The sequence below is a fragment of the Rutilus rutilus genome (genome assembly GCF_951802725.1).
Source record: "Rutilus rutilus genome assembly, chromosome: 23".
NCBI lineage: Eukaryota > Metazoa > Chordata > Actinopteri > Cypriniformes > Leuciscidae > Rutilus > Rutilus rutilus.
Window position 1 is genome coordinate 25,315,162 of NC_140233.1, and position 21,757 is coordinate 25,336,918.

Sequence of the window (21,757 nt, forward strand, 5' to 3'; positions counted from 1 at the left end):
AAAATCGCCACACAATTGAAAACAGGTCTCGGTGAATTACCTTTCACAAGCAAGACTGAACATTTGTTTCTGGTTGTATTTGGTCTTTATAATTAACTAATAGTAACGTTAGTTGGTCGTCGGAGTCAGTCAGACTAAAATAGGTAGCGATGTCGCTAGTTAACTTAGCTGTGAAAGTTGAGACATAAGTATGTAGCATTGTATCACCATAAAGGATATATCAGTTATCTTTGTTATTATTTGTAGTATCTGTAAATATCTATCATGTTAATGCTATAAAATACAGAAAGCAGATAGCTGCCGGTGTGATTTGTTTTTGCCGATTTGTTTCATTTTCTCAATGGCGGTCAATTCTAATCACAAGAAAAGCTAAAAAACAGAAAATGCTTTTTCCACAATAAGAAAATTGTATTTCATTTAATGTGAAAATTGTATTATATCTCAGTATGGGGGTCTTCACAATTCTTATCCAAGAATAAAAAGCCAAATACATGACAAGCCTGAGCTTGGACAATTCCTTATTACAAATATATGTATATTTTATAAGTCTAACTATCGAGATTTTAAATAACTAGAGATGGATCTTTTTGTACACCACATACAAACCACTGAAATTGGTTGATAAATGTAAACGTTATTTTTGTTTTTTATCCAGAAAAACCGTAGCTCACCCGTTTACTTGCATTTGTTTACAGCGCAGTCTTGCCCTCAGCAAGTTTCCAAAGCGGCCAATAGGGCATCTATGTATTTATTATGTCTATGGTGCCCAACCTCATATTCTTTCATAGGGCCCAACATTGCTAACATGAGTCCTTTACATTTAGGCTCTTCAAGAACAATAAATGACAGTAATATGTGACTGTATACAGGGACTGCTTGTGTGTTTTCTTACAGAACTTTCTGCCTCTGACCTGTTTGCATTTGTGCCTTTGCTTTTCCTTGTTTTCTATAAGTTAGATATTTTAAATGGTCTTTCTCCTTTACATCGGGCCATCCAGGTAATATTGTATGACCTAAAACACTTTGGCTATAACATGTAGGCCTACAGCACATTTTTACCATACATTGTAGATCATAAAAAAAATAATGTAAATTTTTTTTTTAATAAACTAGTCAGTCAGAAATCCGATTGGCTGGTAATATTAGCCAAGTTAATAGGGACCGTTTCTTAAAAAAAATACTGCATCTAGTATTGCATTATTAAGATGTAAAAAAAAAAAATTTTGTTGGATCCTCTTGTCATCGGTGTCCTCAAACTCTCTAGGGAAACATGAGGAAAATGGTGTTTCATATAAATACTGTTTGTCATGAGAGCCCCATTTCTTTTCACAAGAACAAAATCAAAGAAAATTATCATATTTTGTTCTTAAGACTCCACTTTTGATTATTCTTGTGTAAGATTGCCCTGCTGTTTTGTAAGACTGCTTCTTTCTGTTTTGTTATGTGCACATCACGGACAAACCTAGACAAAACAAGAACCATGCCTTGGACACACTGGTACACTCGAACTCAAGATGCACACATACATTTGAATTTCTGACATCTCTTTCTTATTATTATACTTATTAATATACTGTATGGGGTTGATCTTTCAGTATTATGATTGGATGGCCTGCATTGTGGATGATTCTGCTTTATCTTGTATACATATGACCCTTCTTCCTTAATAAAGTTTTGAATGTGATACTACACTGACACTACACTACATATAGACACAGAGTCTTGATCATCAATCCAGTACTGATGCCACACATCACAGGGGTCGAGGCCTGTTTCCATCTGATGACTGACAGATGCTTCAAGGCTGTAGAGAGTCTACCTGAAAACAAATCTACCAGAAAGATATTGTTTTGGATCAGAATACCCTCATATCCCCTGTTGTTTTAGAACAAGGGAAATATGAAACTGGGGAATAATAAGTTGTTTTTTGAGTCACTTGCTCTGCCTTGCTTAAATGAGCAGCTCATTCAGATGAGTTTTTACATGATCCTCATTCACATGCCGAACACTGAGATGAAGGATATGAATAAGGATAAACAAACATGACGATTTACATTTTTATTTAGGTGATATGATGTAGGCCTACATCATCTTATGGAAAGGTTATATATTTATTATTAAAAGTAATACAAAGTATTATTACTTTACTGCCAGATCACCTGCTGGCCAGACATGAGTCACAGAGAGACGCGGAGCCTCCGGATGATGTTCGTGCTTCAAGCTGCCCAAAACAACATCTGTATGAAAGCCTCCTCACGGTCCTCACTGATGCTGATTTCATAAAAACTCTATTTCAGACTGTTTGCTGAACACACAGATGACGCGTTCAGGCTTTTGTCAACCTTTCCACTTTATCCATCAAATTTACACGCGGCTTTCCCCCGTGGCTGATGCTCGCCTTGGATTTGATCTGACGGAGGCAAAATAAACATTTCATCGTCGGGTATTTTAGTCTCCGATGAAAGCTCAGAACCTCTGCTTGGTTTTCACTTTGTTTTGGCTGCGCCAAACTATTTTACCACTCCAGTTTTGAACCAAATGTAAGAGAAGGAAACACACGCGTGAGGGGCTCGTGGACGCGCACAGAGACCCGAGCGGGCAGGTTGAGTCTATAAGGTTCTCATGTGCTATTTAAGAGCGCAGCGCCGCGAGATCGTCATTCATTGCTGAGAGTAGAGAAGCGTTTGAAAGACTGTTGATCCGATCAGAGCGAAATGGCAGAAACCGCCCCAGCACCCGCTGCTGCCGCCCCGGCTAAAGCGCCCAAGAAGAAGTCCGCCGTGAAAGCCAAGAAAGCAGGTCCAGGCGTCGGCGAGCTCATCGTCAAAGCTGTGTCCGCATCCAAGGAGAGGAGCGGCGTGTCCCTCGCCGCGCTGAAGAAAGCGCTCGCTGCCAGCGGCTACGACGTGGAGAAGAACAACTCCCGCGTCAAAATCGCCATCAAGAGTTTGGTGACTAAAGGCACACTGGTGCAGGTCAAAGGGACCGGCGCCTCGGGCTCATTCAAGCTCAACAAGCAGCAAGCCGAGACCAAGAAGAAAGCGGCTCCTAAAGCGAAGAAGCCCGCGGCCAAGAAACCCGCCGCTGCCAAGAAGCCCAAGAGCGCAGCGGCTAAGAAGCCCGCCGCCAAGAAGTCGCCCAAGAAGGCCAAGAAACCCGCAGCCAAAGCCGCTAAGAAGGTGACGAAGAGCCCAAAGAAGGCGACGAAGAGCCCCAAGAAGGCAAAGAAGAGCCCCAAGAAGGCAAAGAAGCCAGCAGTCGCTAAGAAAGCAGTCAAGAGCCCAAAAAAGGCAAAGGTTGCTAAACCTAAAGCCGCCAAGCCTAAAAAGGCAGCGCCCAAAAAGAAATAAAGTCCAGTGTTTCTTCCTCAACGGCTCTTTTAAGAGCCACCCACTAATTCTGAATAAGAGCAAAACTCGTTTATATCAATGATTTGTGTTAAGTTTGAAAGCGAATAGATGAGATTTGACTTTTGAGCTCTTAGATTCATGCAATCTGAACAAACAAGTCAAAACTGTTTAAAAAAAAAAAAAAAAAAAACTTATGTAAACCATTATTTATATATAAGGAATTTATTGTAAATGGCCAAAAAAAGCTTAAGACAGACAGTGATCAGTCTAAATATGTTGTACAACACAGTAGAGACAGAATATACACACACAACACTATGCTGGAGAATTGTGACAATACAAACAACCCAAACCCAACAATTATAAAACTCCAATATTACAATAGGAACATAATTCTGTACAGTATCAGACAGTCAATGTGCCCAGAATATACAGTGTGTGTGTGTGTGTGTGTGTGTGTGTGTGTGAAAGGTGTGCAGCACATTTGGTAGAAACAGCGTACAATATCTATTTTTGTATTTATTTAAATTTCATACATATAATTTTATATTTCAATGGTTTCATCTCTTCTGTTTTACAGATAATTATAAAATACTTGTTCATAATCCCCGCCAGAAAGGGTATGGGGCTTTGGAGGGTAGTTCAGTGATTGGTTTGAATCTTTAAAAACTCTAAACCAATGGTCGATTGACACTCCCGTTTAAAGGCAGTGTGTGGAGACACAGTTATTTCATTCTATTATTTTAGGCGGAGGTGTTTGAAGTAACTGATCTAAAAATGAGCGGAAGAGGCAAAACCGGCGGCAAAACCCGAGCGAAGGCTAAGACTCGCTCCTCCAGGGCGGGACTGCAGTTCCCCGTTGGCCGTGTTCACAGGCTTCTACGCAAAGGAAACTACGCCGAGCGCGTCGGTGCTGGTGCTCCTGTTTATCTGGCGGCGGTGCTCGAGTATCTCACCGCTGAGATCCTGGAGCTGGCTGGAAACGCCGCTCGGGACAACAAGAAGACCCGCATCATCCCCCGTCACCTGCAGCTGGCGGTGCGTAACGACGAGGAGCTCAACAAACTTTTGGGCCGAGTGACCATCGCTCAGGGCGGCGTGCTGCCCAACATCCAGGCCGTGCTTCTGCCCAAGAAGACCGAGAAACCCGCCAAATCCAAATAAACAGATTGAAGACTGGGTTATTGAAACAACGGCTCTTTTAAGAGCCACCCATTTTATCTGACAACGAGCCTTTTTCTTTATTTTTTACAAACACATTTGGTTAAGTGGGAAAATGACCCATCAAATCTATAAAACGTATGAATTCTCTATATCGACCTTTACATGTATAATCGTGGTTGTGCGCATGCTTGCTATAAGCGCATGATGATCCCCTAACGTGTGTTTACTACCCAACCCATCTCACCTAATATTAAAATATAGTTGTCTACCAAGCCTTGATAGCTTATTGTATGTAATAAAAATTGATTATCTGAAATAAATAAATAAATCCATTTGCATATCAGCTTCAGGAAAACAGAAATTGGTCATCAATGTTACTCTGGGTATTTTGCCCTTTATGCTGAGATTTACGGAACGTCCCCGTTCTACGGTATGGATGGAAACCCTATTGCGTCTCGCTGCCGTGCTTTTATACAGACTTACACTTGACTTTGTTCTGATCCAAAATCTGCACAACCACTGGGAATTACGACGAGCATTTCAGAACACATAAATACAACAATGTGAGTATCAAGACCAGGGAGCTTATGTACACTGTTTTATGAGCAAAACAAAGCAGCTCGAGCGGGAAACCCTCCACTTGTTTGAAAAGAGGAAACGCGCAGTCATTGGCTGGCACTCATGCGCAGACATAACGTATTAGCCAATCACGAGGCCTGCATCATCGCGTCACTATGAGCTCGTGGCGATACAATGCTTTAAAAGCGGGTGTTTAACGCAGACAGAGCAGCATTTCCAGCGCAAGCAGGACAGAGAGAAGAAACCCGCAGCAATGGCAAGAACCAAGCAGACCGCTCGTAAATCCACCGGTGGTAAAGCCCCGAGGAAGCAGCTCGCTACTAAAGCCGCCCGTAAGAGTGCCCCGGCCACCGGCGGCGTCAAGAAGCCTCACCGCTACCGGCCCGGGACCGTGGCTCTGCGGGAGATCCGCCGCTATCAGAAGTCCACCGAGCTGCTGATCCGCAAACTGCCCTTCCAGCGGCTGGTGAGAGAAATCGCTCAGGACTTCAAGACGGATCTGCGCTTCCAGAGCTCCGCTGTTATGGCCCTGCAGGAGTCCAGCGAGGCTTATTTGGTCGGTCTGTTCGAGGACACCAACCTGTGCGCCATCCACGCCAAGAGGGTCACCATCATGCCCAAAGATATTCAGCTGGCCCGCCGCATCCGCGGAGAGCGCGCTTAAACCCGCGTCTGCTTCAACCCACAACGGCTCTTTTAAGAGCCACCAAAACTGTACAAAACGAGAGAATTTCAAAATCAATTCAATGAGTAGAAAGTTGTATTCATACATTACATTAACACTTTATTGGTCACTGTTCTCTAAATCATCAGATACTATAAGAATTTCATATAATCCTTATTATAAAAAAAGGACCGGTCGTTTTGCTCGATAAGACTCTTCGTCCGGTGGGATCGTGCAGAGCCCTTTGAAACTGCATTGATTGGACTTCAACAATTTGGTTACCATTGAAGTTCTGAACTGATTTCCTCAAAATAATTTATTTTCCACGAAAGAAAGTAAATGATCAGAAAACTTTCGTTTTGAGGTGAACTAATCCTTTAAGTTTAGAACTATCCAGCTTGTAACTATTATTACATAACATGCATATTGACATCAATCTATAAAACTGCCTTGTCTGTTTAAAGTCAGTCTCAAAATGCTAATCTGTAAACAATTCAAAGGTGTAAACTCTTTACAACATATCTGAATTAAAGTTATAGAACCTAAATACAGGCTAATCTCTTTGTTTACGAGCAATCTTATGAACATTGAGCTCATTCTTTTAACTGCATAATTTATTCAAAACAAAAACAAAACTCAGGTTACTGCCATGTACATTTGTAAAGTGCAAACCACTGTTCAGTCCTTGTACCATTTTCAGCCCGGGACACACCAAGCCACACTTAATGCCCAAGGCCAGCCCCTCCCACTGGGGTTGAACCTGGATTCATGAAGTCACAAATCTGTTCTTACTATCCTGTAATATTTATTTTTTTAACAAAAATGAAGAAGAAATGTGAATAATATAATATAGGCTATATTATATTATTCACATTTCTTCTTCATTTTTGTTAAAAAAATAAATATTACAGGATATTATATAGCCAAATAACAAATCACATACTGAGTTTTCTGCTACAAAGTGTCCAATTGTTACTTAAAAAAAATATATATTGCAGTAAGAAATATACTTTTTCGACTTTTGTTTATATATATAATGGCATAAAATAGAACATAGACATAGAAGACATAAAACATGTTAATACATACATATACATATTGATGTAATAAATACATTATATGAAACTTTTCTGCTACAAAACATACAACTGTTGCATTATGAAAAAAATAAAAATTGCATTTTAAATTAAAAACTACAAAGCAGTCATCTTTAACTAAACTGACAATCAATATGCAAATATGCATCTCAATATGCAAAGAAAGAAAGAAATAGGCCTTCATTCTCTACAAGTTTTGGCTTACACTCAGAACTGAAAATAGCAAAGCCTTACAGCATCAGCAACCGCCTAAGCAGTGCACTGGTTTCTGCAACTTTGTTAATAACTGTCTCATTGTCTATAGACATGAGTATTTCCTTTTCTGTGCCCATTAACATGAATCCCTCTAAGTGCTCCTGAGACATTGAGCTTCTTAGCCTGTTCTTAACAAATTTCAGGGTTGAGAAGCTTCTCTCACAGGCGATCTGAGTGATTGAGATTGTCAACACAAACTTATATGCCAAACCAATTACATGGTAGGCATCAGTAAGAAGGTTGTACTGTGAGCCAAATGGCAGAGTTTTTGCAGCAGGAACAGGTCGTGTTCTCCAGTTGTACCTCTGGTTCCATATACAATGGTCCACTTACCACATTTAAGGAGACACTTGCTGATGTCTTGGAGAGCTGAACTAGGGAGCCCATTTGCCTTAATTTTGCCAAAGTTATTAGGATCAAGAGTTCTGCATTGGCTGAAAACCTTCTATGTAATGCTACCTGCCACAGTGTCCAGAATGACATTGTGCACATTGACCTCACAGTCAGCATCTGGTGATGTCAGAGGGTCATCTTCTGATAGCTCTCCAGGCATGTTTTTCTTTTTCCGAACCTGTTTCTCTAGAAGTGCAGTCTGCAGTTCTATCTCAATGCTGTCCTCTTGTAGTTTTTGATTGTCCCTACCCACAAACCCATCAGCTGCTACTTTCACTCCCTCAAAGTCTCTGATAAATTTGTTGAGGCTTTCCTTTGTCCCCTCAACCAGGTGCTGAGCTGCTAGCATATCCATACCCTTTATCTGTAGGTACTTGGAGAGGGGGGATGTACACTCAAAAATTCTGAGAAAGGTTTGAGCAGTGAGGACCGTCTCAAACTTTAAAAGGGCTTCAATATATCCCTTTGCTTTGACCCGCACTGTTGGCTTCATACTCATATCTTCCTCAATTGAGGCGAGAGTCAGCAGCAGGTCAACATACAGAGGTTTCCCCTATTGAGCACAGTCTTCTATGACGTTTGTCGTTACTTCTTCCCACCTCTTCATACACTTATACGACTCTCTGAGAAAAAAAACTGCAACATCATTAAGCAATGAAAAGAGAGATGTACTTTATACAACACTGCATGTTGTGTCTGCCAGTACCAGATTCAGAATATGTGACTGCAGGAGACTGCTCTGAGAGAAATGCAGAGAACCCTTGATATTGTCCCTGCATGTTAGCTGCACCATCAGTGGAGTTGCCCACACATGTGCCAAAGTCAATACCAAGCTTGTCTAATGTCTGTTTGAGCATCTCTGTGAAATATTTTCCTGTCGATGCTCCACAGTCTACCACAGCAACCAGTCGCTCATGGATGGAATCTGTAACATATCTCAAAATTACTGCACATTGGTCTTTTGAGGTTATATTTTGGGTGGTATCTATTTGGACCGAAAACATGCCTGCCTGTTTAATCTCGATCTGCAGTTGTGCTCTTTATAATTTGGCTGATGACATCCACAACTTTAAAGATGATGTCTTTTGAAAGAAAACATCTGGTTGCCAGCCAATAGACTTTTGCCTTTTTAGCCATTAGAAAGTAAGTATCGGCACAATCTATATGGGCATTACTTTTATCATGTTCCTCAATCCTCTGATGAACATGTTTCCATGCATTCACACCTCCCTTTATGAAAGGACTACCACCTGCAAGAGGTGCAAATGCCAAACATACAGAACAGTTCAGAGAATTTGCAGCTGGTTCCATCATTTCTGTTATAAACTTTTGATATGCGATGTTTCGGTGGCTGTTGTGTTGAGGATGATAACTGAAAAACACATTAAGGTCCTTGAGACTGAGGATGAGCAAAATAATTAAACTGATCAGTCTCGTCTACACTGGTTGCTTGTAGCTCAGGGAACTTCTGCCTGGCTGCTGTTGTCTCACTGAAGATCTCTGTCCCTATTTCTTTCCTTTTCTCACTTCCCTCAGCTTCAGAATTAACTTTATTAAACCACAATCACATTTAAAATAAGTTAAAAGGCTGAAATCACTGAAATTAAATTAAAAGTGATTCCTAATTTGCTTTGCAAATATGGCCGCCAAGTGAACAGACTTTCCTTGAAAGGGACTTTGCTATAGTAGGCTACATTTACATTTATTTTATTTCGGGCATTTAAGATTAAGACCCATTCCTATGTGTTTGAATGGAGGAATCCTAAAATCTCAAACTACTTGCCGAACTCACAATTAATTAAATTATTTTAAATCAGCGACCTTTCCCATAAATGTTGTTTCTTATGTTCGTATAGCATTAAAAAAATACTTATTTTTCAGGCTAGACGAGCCAATGCGCATGTGCAGTCCTAAGCGCCAGTCTCAGATTTCTATGCAAACTGCCACTGGAGAGTCTAACTGCAGTGACATAATGACTTTACCAATCAGCTAGTGGCTCTTCAACTTAGAAGGCGGGACTTTCTGTGTTTCTAAATCAATAGTCTTTGACCATAGTCACTATACCTTGAGTCGCCAGTTCCTGTGTGTTCGTCTGTCTTGAAAAAATATATTAGTTTGGCACGTTTGTCAGGGAACTTCTGCCTTTTGTCTCACTGAATATCAATGTATCTGTCTCTTTCTTTTTCTCACTTCCCCCAGCATCAGGCTTATCTTTATTAAACAATCACAATTAAAATCACTGAAATTGAATTAAAACTGATAATCAAAAGAATGAAAACCTGAACTGAATAGAAATAGAAAAAAGAATTTCTTCGAAATAAGTCACTTTGGATAAAAGTCTTAAATACATACATGTAGCTAGTTTATCTATTATAGTCGCTGTACCTTGAGTCGCCCTTTCATGTGTGCTCGTCTGTCTTCTGGCACATTTGGCCGAGAGAGTTCTGTTGAGAGTTCTCACAACAGAAAACGGCACTTTTGAAATGCACGGGTCTGATCATGTGCTGATTTAAATTCAAATCTGTAACTTAACGTAACACATATAGGCCTATTTGTTTCTGTGTGTTTGAAAAAATGAAGAGAAAGCAGGCGAATCTGCCGGTCCAATTTGAGCCGTGGCCCGATGCCTTGAGGGTATTTTCACTTGTCTACCTGACCTGGTAATGTGTCCATGTGGCTGAGAATCAGGCAGTTCTTTGTATTGTGTCCTTGTCAGTTGTAGATGACTGAGAGTCAGTGACCTGTGAGTCCATCTCACTATTAGTGTCGTTGTCTGTTGCTGTAGTGTTGCTGTAGTGAGACCAGAGGAGAACTGGCCCCCGACTGTGCCTGGATTTTTTTTCTCCATTCTGTCACCTGATGGAGTTTTGGTTCCTTGCCACTGTTGCCTTGGCTTTTGGCTTGCTTAGTTGGGGACATTTAAAGGGATAGTTCACTTTGAAATTAATTTTTGATATGTTTTAGCTTACCTCAAGGGCATCCAAGATGTAGGTGTCTTTGTTTCCGCAGTAGTTTCAATTTTGATATTTTTAGGTCAAACCGTTCTTGTCTGTCAGTCATAAAATGCAGGTCTATGGTCACTGTCTCAAAACACAAGCACAGAGTCCAAATGAAACAATTCCCCATCATAAGTACACATTGATGGCCTAAGACACGAAACGAGCGGTTTGTGTGAGAAAACGAACAGTATTTATATCGTTGTTATCTCTTGAAAACAGCACACGTCCAAATGATCTGACGGCGCGGGCGGGTATAGATATATACATAGATGTCGCCTTGGCTACGGTTTCGTTCCAATGAACTGCAGTAGCGAAGGCGACATCTAGTGTATATATCTATACCCGCCCGCTGGCGGGTATAGATGTATACACTAGATGTCGCTTGGCTACGGTTTCGTTCCAATGAACTGCAGTAGCCAAGGCGACATCTATGTATATATCTATACCCGCCCGCGCCGTCAGATCATTTGGACGTGTGCTGTTTTCAAGAGTTAACAACGATATAAATACTGTTCGTTTTCTCACACAAACCGCTCGTTTCGTGTCTTAGGCCATCAATGTGTACTTATGATGGGGAATTGTTTTAATTTGGACTCTGTGCTTGTGTTTTGAGCCAGTGACCATCGACATGCATTATATGACTGACAGACAAGAACGGTTTGACCTAAAAATATCAAAATTGAAACTACTGTGGAAACAAAGACACCTACATCTTGGATGCCCTTGAGGTAAGCTAAAACATATAAAAAATTAATTTCAAAGTGAACTATCCCTTTAATATTCAACAATATTACTGATCTGCCTTATTTAGGGTGGACGATGATGCAATTTTCTTCTAGAAACAAACTTTGTTTGATTATTTTCATGTTATCAATGTGAAGCTGCTTTGATACAATCTGTATTGTAAAAAGCGCTATAAATAAAGGTGACTAGGCTGTATCTTTGAAGTCTGAGAAGCATGCACTGTAATCTGGGTGGAGCTTGGTGCAGTGATTTCTTAAAAATACTTTCCAGTGGTTTGTGATCACTTATGTGATATTTTTCACATCCATAAACTATGGCAAGTAGCTCTTTTTCAATTTGCACATATCTTTTTTTGAGCATCTGTGAGTGCACGTGATCCATAAGCCACTGTTTTTTTATCTTGCAGAATGACTGCCCCAATGCCTTCTGAGCTGGCGTCAACTGAAAGTGTCACTGTTTTTTTGTACATCAAAGAATTTCAGCTTTCGAAGAGGAGCACTGACATCAGATAAATTTGGAATGAATTGAAATAGGTATTGCACTATACCCATTAATCTCATGAGTGCTTGTTTGTTTTCAGGTGGTGGCATTTGCACGATCGCTCTCACCTTTTCATCATCTGGCTTAAGACCCTCTTCTGAGATGAAGTGTCTAATATATCTTATTGTTGATGGTCTTATCTGGCATTTGCTCTTGTTTAGTTTGAAATTTTATTCTCTTGCTCTATCCAGCAGTGTGATGAGTCTTTGATCATGTTCTTCTGTTGTCTCTCCCCATACTAGGATGTCATCAATGACGTTGACCACACCTTCAAGACTTTTTAGCATCTGCGTGACAGCACGCTGGAAGACTTCACTGGCTGAAGACACACCAAATTGTAAGCGAGGAAATCTATACCTCCCCATTGTCGTGTTGAACATGCAGAGTTTCGAACTCTCATCATCCAATTTTATTTGCCAGAATCCTTGATTAGCGTCCGGAACTGAGAATATCTTTGCATTTGGCATGCTGGATACCACTTCTTCCACTGTCAGTAGAGGGTAATGTTCATGCTTTATTGCTTTATTAAGGTCTTGTGGATCTATACATATGCATATCTTGTTTGGTTTCACCACTGTTACCATGCTGTTCACCCACTTTGTCGGTTCTGTTTGCTTTACTATTACACCCATGCTTTCCATCTTGTGTAGCTCTTAAACTAAATTGTCCTTGTGTGCTACAGGAATCTTTCTTGGTGGATGAATCACTGGTGAGACATTGGGGTCTGTTTTGATGTGATGCTCAATTGGTAAACAACCAAGGACACAAAACAGGTCGTCAAAGTTTTCAAAGGGTCATCTTTAATCTTTATTTCATATATTCTTCTCACCATCTCTAATTTTTCACAGGTTGTGCGTCCAAGAAGTGCAGTTACGTTGCCATCGACCACTTAAAATTGAATATTATGCTTTTGTTTTCTGTAGGTGAAGGTAAGTTGAACTTGTCCCACAGGTGACATCTTGTGGCCAGAATATGTAATTAAGTGACAGGTGGATTTTTTTTTCCCAGTTTTCTTTGAGTTTCCAGTGACCTGAACACATTGTTGGGTATTACATTACATGCTTCCCCTGTGTCTCATTTAAATGTAACGTTCTTGTTGTTTATTTCCATTTGTCTTTTTCATTTGGTTTTTCAGTGGTTTTTCATTGTTTGTTGTTTGCACATCAATGGTTCCAACAAAGAAATCATCTTGCTCATCACTTTGTTCACCTTGCTCTACAGCCTGTATTTCCTTGGTGGAGACTTGCGTTCTACACATTTTTGCAAAGTGGTTTCGTTTGTTGCATGCTTTGCAAATTCGTCCATAAGCTGGGCACTTTTTGTATTCATGTTGGTGGCCACATCTTAAACATTTCACGCTTGCTTTGTGGTGACTTTCCATTGCATGCTGTGTGCTTTTCTGTTCACCTTGCACTGTTTTTGACACTGCTTATTTTGTTTACGTCTATTTCTTCAGCTAGCATTTTCATCTAATTTGACATTACTCGTTGGCCTGGCAGGTGTTGATTGCTTTTTCCAACGTGAGGTCTGCCTCACACAACAATCTTGCACGCACATTGTCGTCTCTTATCCCGCATATGATTCTATCCGTGATAAATTAATCAGTCAGGTCGCCAAATTCACAGTCTTTCCCCTTGTGTTTAAGATCTTTGCGCTCTCGTAAAAAAAAAACATATGGCGAATGTGCGGTAGATTCTTTCTGGGCTCACAATATTCTTTGAATTTCCTTTTTAGTGCATCAATTTTATTCACTTCTTGCTCTGTGAACTGGAATGTGTTGTACACTTTAATGGCTTCTTCACCCGTAATATGAAGAAAAGTAGCACACTGCACTGTCTCTGATTTCTCTGTCACGCCACTCGCAATGAGGTACAACTCGAATTTCTGAAGCCATACCTTCCAATTCTCCGCCAGGTTGCCGTGAAGAGACAAAACTGATGGTGGCTGTGGTAGCGACATCTTTTCAGTTGTGCTTCTTCTTTTTTCTTTTTATCCATCTTCTGACACCATGTTATGTATTTAATATACTTAAGGTGAAGAATAAGATGACACAGACACGAGATGACTTTCACAGCAGGGTCTTGTGTTTTTACTTAACTTGACTGTTCATGACGTCACCCAGGTACAGGTAGCATAACCATACAAAATACATGACAGTATTGCAGCAGGCTTTGAGGGGCACTGCTAGACTTTATATGACACTTTAGGCGGCTGCATATATATGTATATATATATATATATATATATATATATCATATATATATATATATATATATATATATATATATAAAAAAAACACCTAACCCTAAAACAATTCTAACAAAAGGTTTCTCAGCTGTTTTTAGGTGTCCTTAATAACATACTAAAAGTTTACCAAAGTTTGACCACTAGAAAGGTGTAATTTTCAAGATGGCGTCCAAGATGGGCAGGAAGCCCTTAAAATGTCCTAACTCCTTCATTATTTGACCTAGCCAAGTAATCTTGGTGCCTAACTCCATGTTTTCTGGGTCTATGAATCCATTGGACTTGTTTAAATTGCACTGACATGATTACATACTTATGGAATACATGATTTTGTGAGATTACTGTAAGGTTTTATCTTTGTTTGGGGTGAACCAGAGATGTCAACGATTTAGCTTATGTCATTTAACTCCTACTCAGTACGTGTTTTTGGACACATACCCTTTTTTTGCTAAAACACAGACTTGACAGTCGATGTAAAAGTTACTGCACCCAAAAGTAACTTAAATTGGAGTTGTATAACTTTGATCAAAAACAACTCTGAATAAGCCCGAACAGAGGCCTGTGTGTGAACCCTCTAAAATGGTCACTCATTTAAAATTTTCTCAGCTCCAGGGCAGGATTTGGCATCCTCGACCCAAGATATGGAGGTTGTGGGTGTGGTCGATTAGAGGCAGTCGCTAGCGACAATGGCATCTGGTCTTCCTGCTGATGTTTGGGAGACCATTGATAATGCTTGTACGTCTTCTACTAGACCGCTGTATTACTCTAAGTGGAAGGTTTTTGAGTCTGGTGTTCGGTTCATGCAGTGGACCCAGTCAGCTGCCCGGTCGGTTCAGTGCTGGAATTCCTGCAGGATAAATTTGTGGCTGGAGCAGCTGCTACCACCTTTAGAGATTACGTCGCAGCTATCGCTGTGGCGCATGTCATCACAGTTGTTTGTATGCTTTGGGGCTGGCCGTCGAGGGCTGGCCGCCTCTTAAGCACAGGATCTCTCACTCGGTGAGAGACGCAATTTCCAAGCTTCCTTCACCTCTGGGCGTTAAAGCTCGCTCTACTAGGAGTATTGCGTCCTCCCAGACTCTTTTCAAGGGAGTTCCTTTAGAGGATGTTTGTGTGGCGGCAGGTTGGTCCTCTCCGCACACTTTTATTAGGTTTTACAACTTTGATTTAGATGCGGCCCCTGGTTCCCGGGTTCTTTCTGTATGAACCGGTCACCTAGGTCCTAGTTGAGTCTGGTCTGGCAAAAAAAAACAAAATAGGTAAGTTACTTGTTGGGCCAGATCTGGCAGCGCGCTTAGCTTGGCGTGTGTGGTATATCGTTCCCATTGCGTCATCGCTACACAGCATCGAGTGAACCTGTGAAAGAGAACATCTCGGGTTACTCGCGTTACCCATGTTCTCTGAATAGGGAATGAGACGCTGCGTTCGCTGCCAAGCTCCTCTTGCTGCCGAAGGAGCTGCTTCTTCTTCAGTGGAAAATCTGAGGAGCAGATGGCGAGTTCACTGTATAAGAGTGAGTGACGAAGCCCCACTGAGGAGGCGCCCGCGCCATCGGCCAATGAATTGGCGTGATTCTATACGGGTTCAGACAATCAGCACATGCCTTCACGTGGCAGCCCTGTTTTGACAAATTTTACAGTACCACACATCTTCTAATGAATTTATTCTTTTTGGAATCAAAAGAATGGTTATGAACCACAGAAACCACCAACACTAGGCAAAACGATATGAAAAAAGGAGAAATATGCAATTACTTAAGGGAAATTGTACTTATTTTTCGCATAAATATGCTTGTAACCAATTGCTTTAATATATAATTGTACTTGTAACCACTTATCCATCATGCAAATATGCTAATTAGAATATTACATGGCTCAAACATGTATCAGGCACCAGTATTCCTGGTCTAGGAGGAATACAAAGAAGTTGTGGTGTAATTAAGAAAGTTACAAGAGACTGTTTAATGTAGAATGCCTTTATTTTGAAGGTGTGTGTTTTATTTTGTAATTTGGATTTCTTGTGGGTGGGATCATTTCCTGTTGTGCTGCAGTTGCGGTCATGTTGAAGAAGCACATGTTGTAGTTAATGCTATCCATATCCATCCTTCTTATGTTCGGTCAAGGGGTATCGTCAGTGAGTATATTTAATTTAATAACTTAAGACCCAATTTAGGAGCAATATATTATTTGTTTTGAGCTGAATTTATTTATTTGTTTACTTACCTGTATCTAGGGATGGCTGATGCAAAACTGACGTTCCGAAGCTTTTCGAGATCCTGAAGCGCAGATGTTTCAAAACACTGATCCGAAGCGTGATTCAAAACACCCATGTCACGTGACTACGGCTAAATGAAGCCTTGGCGTGTTTCACAAGTGTTTCAACAGGTGTCATGGTCCGCCGGATCAGTGTTTGATTGACAGGGTCGGGAACAGACCACACAATCGCACATCTGTATAAAAGTGAAGTCAAGGCATCTTGACCTCGTGGGTTTTTGTGAGAGGAGTTTGATTTTGAGATAGCGGATTTTTGGTGATATAGTGACATTTATAGTGCGATTTGTTTAGTTATATTTAGGCTTACATTTAAATTTACACATTGACTGATAGGCTAGAGACAGACCGAGTATACATATAGTGACACATTAATAGATGCATAGATAGAAATATATATAGACAGATAGATTAATAGATAGATACATAGATAGATTAAGATATAGATAGATAAATAAAAATGGAGGCTCCACAGAAGAGATGCCGTACATCTGTGGTGTGGGAGCATTTCCATTTGGAAACCCCAAATAAAGTGAGATGTATGTATTGTGATCAGCAGCTAGCCTACTGTAACAATACATCATCCATGATGCGCCATTTGAGGAGCACTCATCCTGCCATTTTGCAGGGTGCAGAGGATGGTAGCATTCCCCCTGTACCTAGGCCTGCTACTGACACTGCTGGGCCATCTAAGCAAGGTATGCATTGTTTGAAATATAATTATTTGTATGTCCTTGCTAAAAAATATCTTTGCATGCCAGCAACAAGTGTCCCTTGTGAGAGGATTTTTCAAAGGCTGGAGAAATTATCTGTAAAAAAAAAAAAAGAAGTAGGCTAAGTCCTTCCACAGCAGAGAAATTTATATTTTTTAATAAAAATCTATAAAAAAGTGAGACATTGTGGTTTGATATCTTTTATTAATATTCATTTTTCATTACCAAAATAACATTATGCACAGTGAGGAGCCTACAGGTTACAAGCTTCACATTTTAGAAAAATACAATAATAAAAACAAAACAAATTTTTTAATGGCTCGTTGTCAAGGTTGTTTCAGATCAACACCTGCAAGTGACCACTAGGTGTCACCATTGAGACGGTTGTCGGATTGTTTCGAAGCCTCGACACAATATGGCACATTTGCTTCAACTGTTTCATTGTTTCACGAAGCCTCGATCTGCCCACCACTACCTGTACCTTAATTAAGATATTTTGAAGGTGCAACCTGTAAAGGGGAAATAAAGACTTTATTTATTAATTAATGGTAATACAGAAAATACTTACCTGTATTTTGTTATGTGTTTGTTATTTCAGTTTTACATTTTCTTCATTAAAATTACCTGCCAAGTACAACACATCACCTGTTCATTGGAGGAAAACTTTTTGAAGGAACGAGTTTAGCTTGCTGTTTCATGTCAGATGAGAACAGTATAGGAGTAATGGATATTTTAAGGACCTGACGGCCGCCATTTTGAAAATGGGGCCTTTCTTGGAATCAAACTTTGGTAAACTTTTAGTATCTTTTTAAGTACATCTGACAATACTGTAACCCACTGAGAAACCTTTTGTTAGGGTCAAGCCATATTTGCAGCTGACTACTTTTAGGATATATGGATCGTGAGTCTGACTGCATTGGAACTTGTCCGGACAGAATGGATCGTTTCCCTTTGTGTGCTGTTCACTTCAATCAATATTTTGTGGAAAGTGTATGTGTTTGTTTGTGTCTTACAATATATTGCTTCTTACTGAAACAACACATTTATTGTAAATTCGAATGTCCAGTTATATGACTATTTCATTTTAACAAATAGTTTCATAAGGACAGTAGTGTGTTTGCAGCCCCATGTGATGCATTTAAATTAAATATTTTCAGGTATTTATTGACCATGGGACTTGCGGTGGGGTACAGTGGCGAATAGCTACGTGTTTGTCACCATTACTGTGGATTTTTCTGTTTTTTCTTTTTTTTCCTTTTTTTTTTTGTATTTTCTTGTGTGCTTGAACATTTGATTTCTCTTGTGTTTTTGATGAATGGTTAAATCTGCGACTACTACGCTTTAAAGAGCGTTTATTATGATCTTTGTGAAATACATTTTATGAAACCTGAATTTTAATATGAAACACAGGTCAGGGTTGGGATTAAATCACATGTGCTCTAGCTATATTTTGGGGGAGGGGTATGTGTCATGTGACGCGGCACTGGTTTCTGTCAGGTCCTGTAAGCGAATGTAAAAGGCTTCCTTGTAACCCACACCAGTATCTATTCGTTATCTTTCAGTGATTGACTGAGGAAGTCGGAGGGTGAAACATGTCTGGAAGAGGCAAAGGCGGTAAAGGACTCGGGAAGGGAGGCGCTAAGCGTCACCGTAAGGTTTTGCGTGATAACATCCAGGGAATCACCAAACCCGCCATTCGTCGTCTGGCTCGCCGTGGCGGCGTCAAGCGCATCTCCGGTCTGATCTACGAGGAGACCCGCGGAGTGTTGAAGGTGTTCCTGGAGAACGTGATCCGCGATGCCGTCACCTACACCGAGCACGCCAAGAGAAAGACCGTCACCGCCATGGATGTTGTGTACGCGCTGAAGAGACAGGGACGCACCCTGTACGGCTTCGGCGGATAAACGCCTGAAAGCAGGAGAAACCCCACAAACCCAACGGCTCTTTTAAGAGCCACACACTCTCCCACATAAAGAGTCAATGTTTTGACCACGTTAATCATCTAATTAATTTTAAAACGTTTTGTAAACTGATTCCAGGATGAGCTATACTAATACAGTAGTAAATAAAACTTCACAATTTTCTTTTCCTTAATAGACAACACCTATAAATGTAAACATTTGTTTTACGCATGGTAATAAATTGAACTATTTCATTAACATTTTGAATTCATAAAACATTATGCCATTCTGATGTGGCTGTTCTTTGGATTAATTTGGTGAAAGTATTATCCTCCTTTTCTTTGAGGGACTTACATTTTATTTCTCATGGAAGTTTTGAAAACAATTCCGTGGGTTTTATCACTTGTCTCAGAATCTGTAGTTTTCTGGTATCTGTCTATAACTTGAACTTTTTTCACAAAAGTTTTTAACAAAAAGAAATGAACATGAAATTATTATTTAATGGTCATGATGAGACATTTTTTTTAATCATATGATTTTTTAACCTTATATATATATATATATATATATATATATATATATATATAATTATTTTTTTTAAATTGTGAACCATATTGAATTGAAATATGAGTTGCCTTTGAAGGCAGCTACAATGTAACTTGTGGTTCACGTTGCCTGTTTAAGGGTTAAACATCTCACCAATAGTTTCATAAGTAGGCCTACACCGTTTTTTTTGTAAACTCCCTCAATGGATTTATAAGGGGTTTTAAAATTACTCGATGATGCACAATATTAGAACCGCTTATTTTCTCAAAAATATTGAATAAAAGAGCGGGAAACGAAACAAAGGAATCTTTTGGAGTGGTGGGCGGGACTATTGTTCTTCCGCCTATGATTGGCCCTCGTGATACTTCGAGTTGTCCAATGAAGTACGAGTTTATGGGTTTGGCCTATGAAAACAGACAATCAGAGATTTCTCGTATCGCTTTGAAAATTAGCATAGGGCAGTGAATAAATACCTCTGTATCACACTAGAAAATACATTACTTTTTCAGTCTTGTGATCTCGCATCATCATGCCTGAACCAGCAAAGTCCGCGCCTAAGAAGGGCTCAAAGAAGGCCGTCACCAAGACCGCCGGTAAGGGAGGAAAGAAGCGCAGAAAGTCCAGGAAGGAGAGCTACGCTATCTATGTGTACAAAGTCCTGAAGCAGGTTCATCCGGACACCGGCATCTCCTCCAAGGCGATGGGCATTATGAACTCTTTCGTCAACGACATCTTCGAGCGCATCGCCGGTGAGTCGTCTCGCCTCGCGCACTACAACAAGCGCTCCACCATCACCTCTAGAGAGATCCAGACCGCCGTGCGTCTGCTGCTGCCCGGAGAGCTGGCCAAACACGCCGTGTCCGAGGGCACGAAGGCCGTCACCAAATACACCAGCTCAAAGTGAGGCGTGCCTGACTTCAACTACCCCAAAGGCTCTTTTTAGAGCCACCCATCTTCTCAAATAAAGAGCTTTTTTTTTTTTTTTTACTTTTTTTTTATTAATCTACACAGCCTTTAATTCTATAAGCATTTTGATGAATCTGTTAATATCAACACTGTCTTTTTGAGGACATTGAGTCAGCCTTGCATGATAAAGAGCTTTTGTGTTTTCAGCCCTTAATTCTACGAGAATGGATGAATCTGCTAATAAATACAGACAACACTGCTTTAGGTTGTTGAGATTTAAGCTGAGCACATTTCATAACCCTAGTCCATCTCTTTCAGTCTGTTATTAGTTTAAAAATTTGAAAGTAAGGTTGTGTCTTTTTCTTCCTTGCTCCTCGTGTAAATGACATACTCACAGCATGTGTAAATCTCATCAACAACAAACTGTTCCTTACATTTGAAACTCACTCAAACGTGCTTTACCTTCCAACAACAGGTATCCATACCTTATTATACTAATAAAAAAAAACTATCAATGGAAGTAAGGAATCACTGTTTAAGTTAAGAGAAAGGTAAAAAAAAAGGTACAAAAACATAAAACAAGATGGGTTTGCAGAAGTACAGACAAAATTACCGTGACGTGCTGACACTTTTTAAAGAATAAAAATGGTTGTGATTTGTTTTTTCTTTTTTACTATTTAAAACTCTAGTCATAAACTTTTGTTTTATTTTTTTAATTTCATCAGCTGTGTGCAGATACAAGTTACAAAAAAAAAAAAAAAAAAAAAAAACTTATTTTCCTGGATTTACTATTTATATGTGTGTTTGTACAATTAAAGTAAAATTAACATTCTATATAAAATACTGACAACATTTCTTCCAAATTTCAAGTAAGAACATTACTGTAATTTATAGAGCATATGTTTCCAGAAAATGAACACTGGTAAAAGACAAAAAAAAAAAAAAAACTGCACTGATTAGGCAAAAAACTGACCTAAATAGATTAGAGGGCCACCACTCCCTTTATAAGTGAGTTATGTTTAAACAACAATTTAATATTTATAAGTAATCAACTTATCAATTTGTTTTTGTTTATGCTTCAAATTAAGTTTGTCTAACTCAATGTTGATTGTAGGTCGAAGATAGTTTAATTAGAAGTTGTGACAAACGTTTGATTGATGCAAAATGTTTAATTTGTCTTAAGAGTGAATTTGAAAACAATTGATGATAACTTTAAAGGATTCCAATGCGTTAGAACAGAGGTTACAACAAATCAAAGCTTCATTTAGAGGAAAGTGCTTGTCTCCAGACGACCTTTCGGAGGCGGAAAAGGCTATTATCCAGTTCTGTCAATGGGAAAGATTCAGCGTAGAAATTTCATCACTGAAATCTGGAAGATCTGAAATCAGAAAA

General features: G+C 39.7%; 5 protein-coding genes across 5 annotated transcripts; all 5 read left to right on the plus strand.

Moving 5' to 3' along the window:
- Nucleotides 1-2,714: 2,714 nt before the first annotated feature.
- Nucleotides 2,715-3,696, plus strand: LOC311282941 (histone H1-like; the record flags this gene model as incomplete). The annotated part of the gene is made up of 1 exon (XM_084397071.1): nt 2,715-3,696. The coding sequence occupies one exon, from the start codon at nt 2,715-2,717 to the stop codon at nt 3,348-3,350; it is 636 nt and encodes a 211-aa protein (XP_084253197.1). The 3' UTR covers nt 3,351-3,696.
- A 388-nt stretch (nt 3,697-4,084) lies between these two features.
- LOC311282954 (histone H2A-like) lies at nt 4,085-4,622 on the plus strand. The gene has a single exon (XM_084397084.1). The coding sequence runs from the start codon at nt 4,128-4,130 to the stop codon at nt 4,512-4,514; it is 387 nt and encodes a 128-aa protein (XP_084253210.1). The 5' UTR covers nt 4,085-4,127; the 3' UTR covers nt 4,515-4,622.
- A 720-nt stretch (nt 4,623-5,342) lies between these two features.
- On the plus strand, nt 5,343-5,773 carry LOC311282950 (histone H3.2-like). Its single transcript, XM_084397080.1, has one exon. The coding sequence runs from the start codon at nt 5,347-5,349 to the stop codon at nt 5,755-5,757; it is 411 nt and encodes a 136-aa protein (XP_084253206.1). The 5' UTR covers nt 5,343-5,346; the 3' UTR covers nt 5,758-5,773.
- A 12,188-nt stretch (nt 5,774-17,961) lies between these two features.
- Nucleotides 17,962-18,970, plus strand: LOC311282970 (histone H4). The gene has a single exon (XM_084397101.1). The coding sequence runs from the start codon at nt 18,605-18,607 to the stop codon at nt 18,914-18,916; it is 312 nt and encodes a 103-aa protein (XP_084253227.1). The 5' UTR covers nt 17,962-18,604; the 3' UTR covers nt 18,917-18,970.
- A 1,015-nt stretch (nt 18,971-19,985) lies between these two features.
- Nucleotides 19,986-20,619, plus strand: LOC311282964 (histone H2B). The gene has a single exon (XM_084397094.1). It carries the CDS (start codon nt 19,989-19,991, stop codon nt 20,361-20,363), a length of 375 nt encoding a protein of 124 aa, XP_084253220.1. The 5' UTR covers nt 19,986-19,988; the 3' UTR covers nt 20,364-20,619.
- The last annotated feature ends 1,138 nt before the right edge of the window (nt 20,620-21,757 follow it).

Bases quoted from the DNA above. Each gene is read 5' to 3' on its own strand.
- LOC311282970 (XM_084397101.1), top strand. From the start codon at position 18,605: ATGTCTGGAAGAGGCAAAGGCGGTAAAGGACTCGGGAAGGGAGGCGCT.
- LOC311282950 (XM_084397080.1), top strand. From the start codon at position 5,347: ATGGCAAGAACCAAGCAGACCGCTCGTAAATCCACCGGTGGTAAAGCC.
- LOC311282954 (XM_084397084.1), top strand. From the start codon at position 4,128: ATGAGCGGAAGAGGCAAAACCGGCGGCAAAACCCGAGCGAAGGCTAAG.
- LOC311282964 (XM_084397094.1), top strand. From the start codon at position 19,989: ATGCCTGAACCAGCAAAGTCCGCGCCTAAGAAGGGCTCAAAGAAGGCC.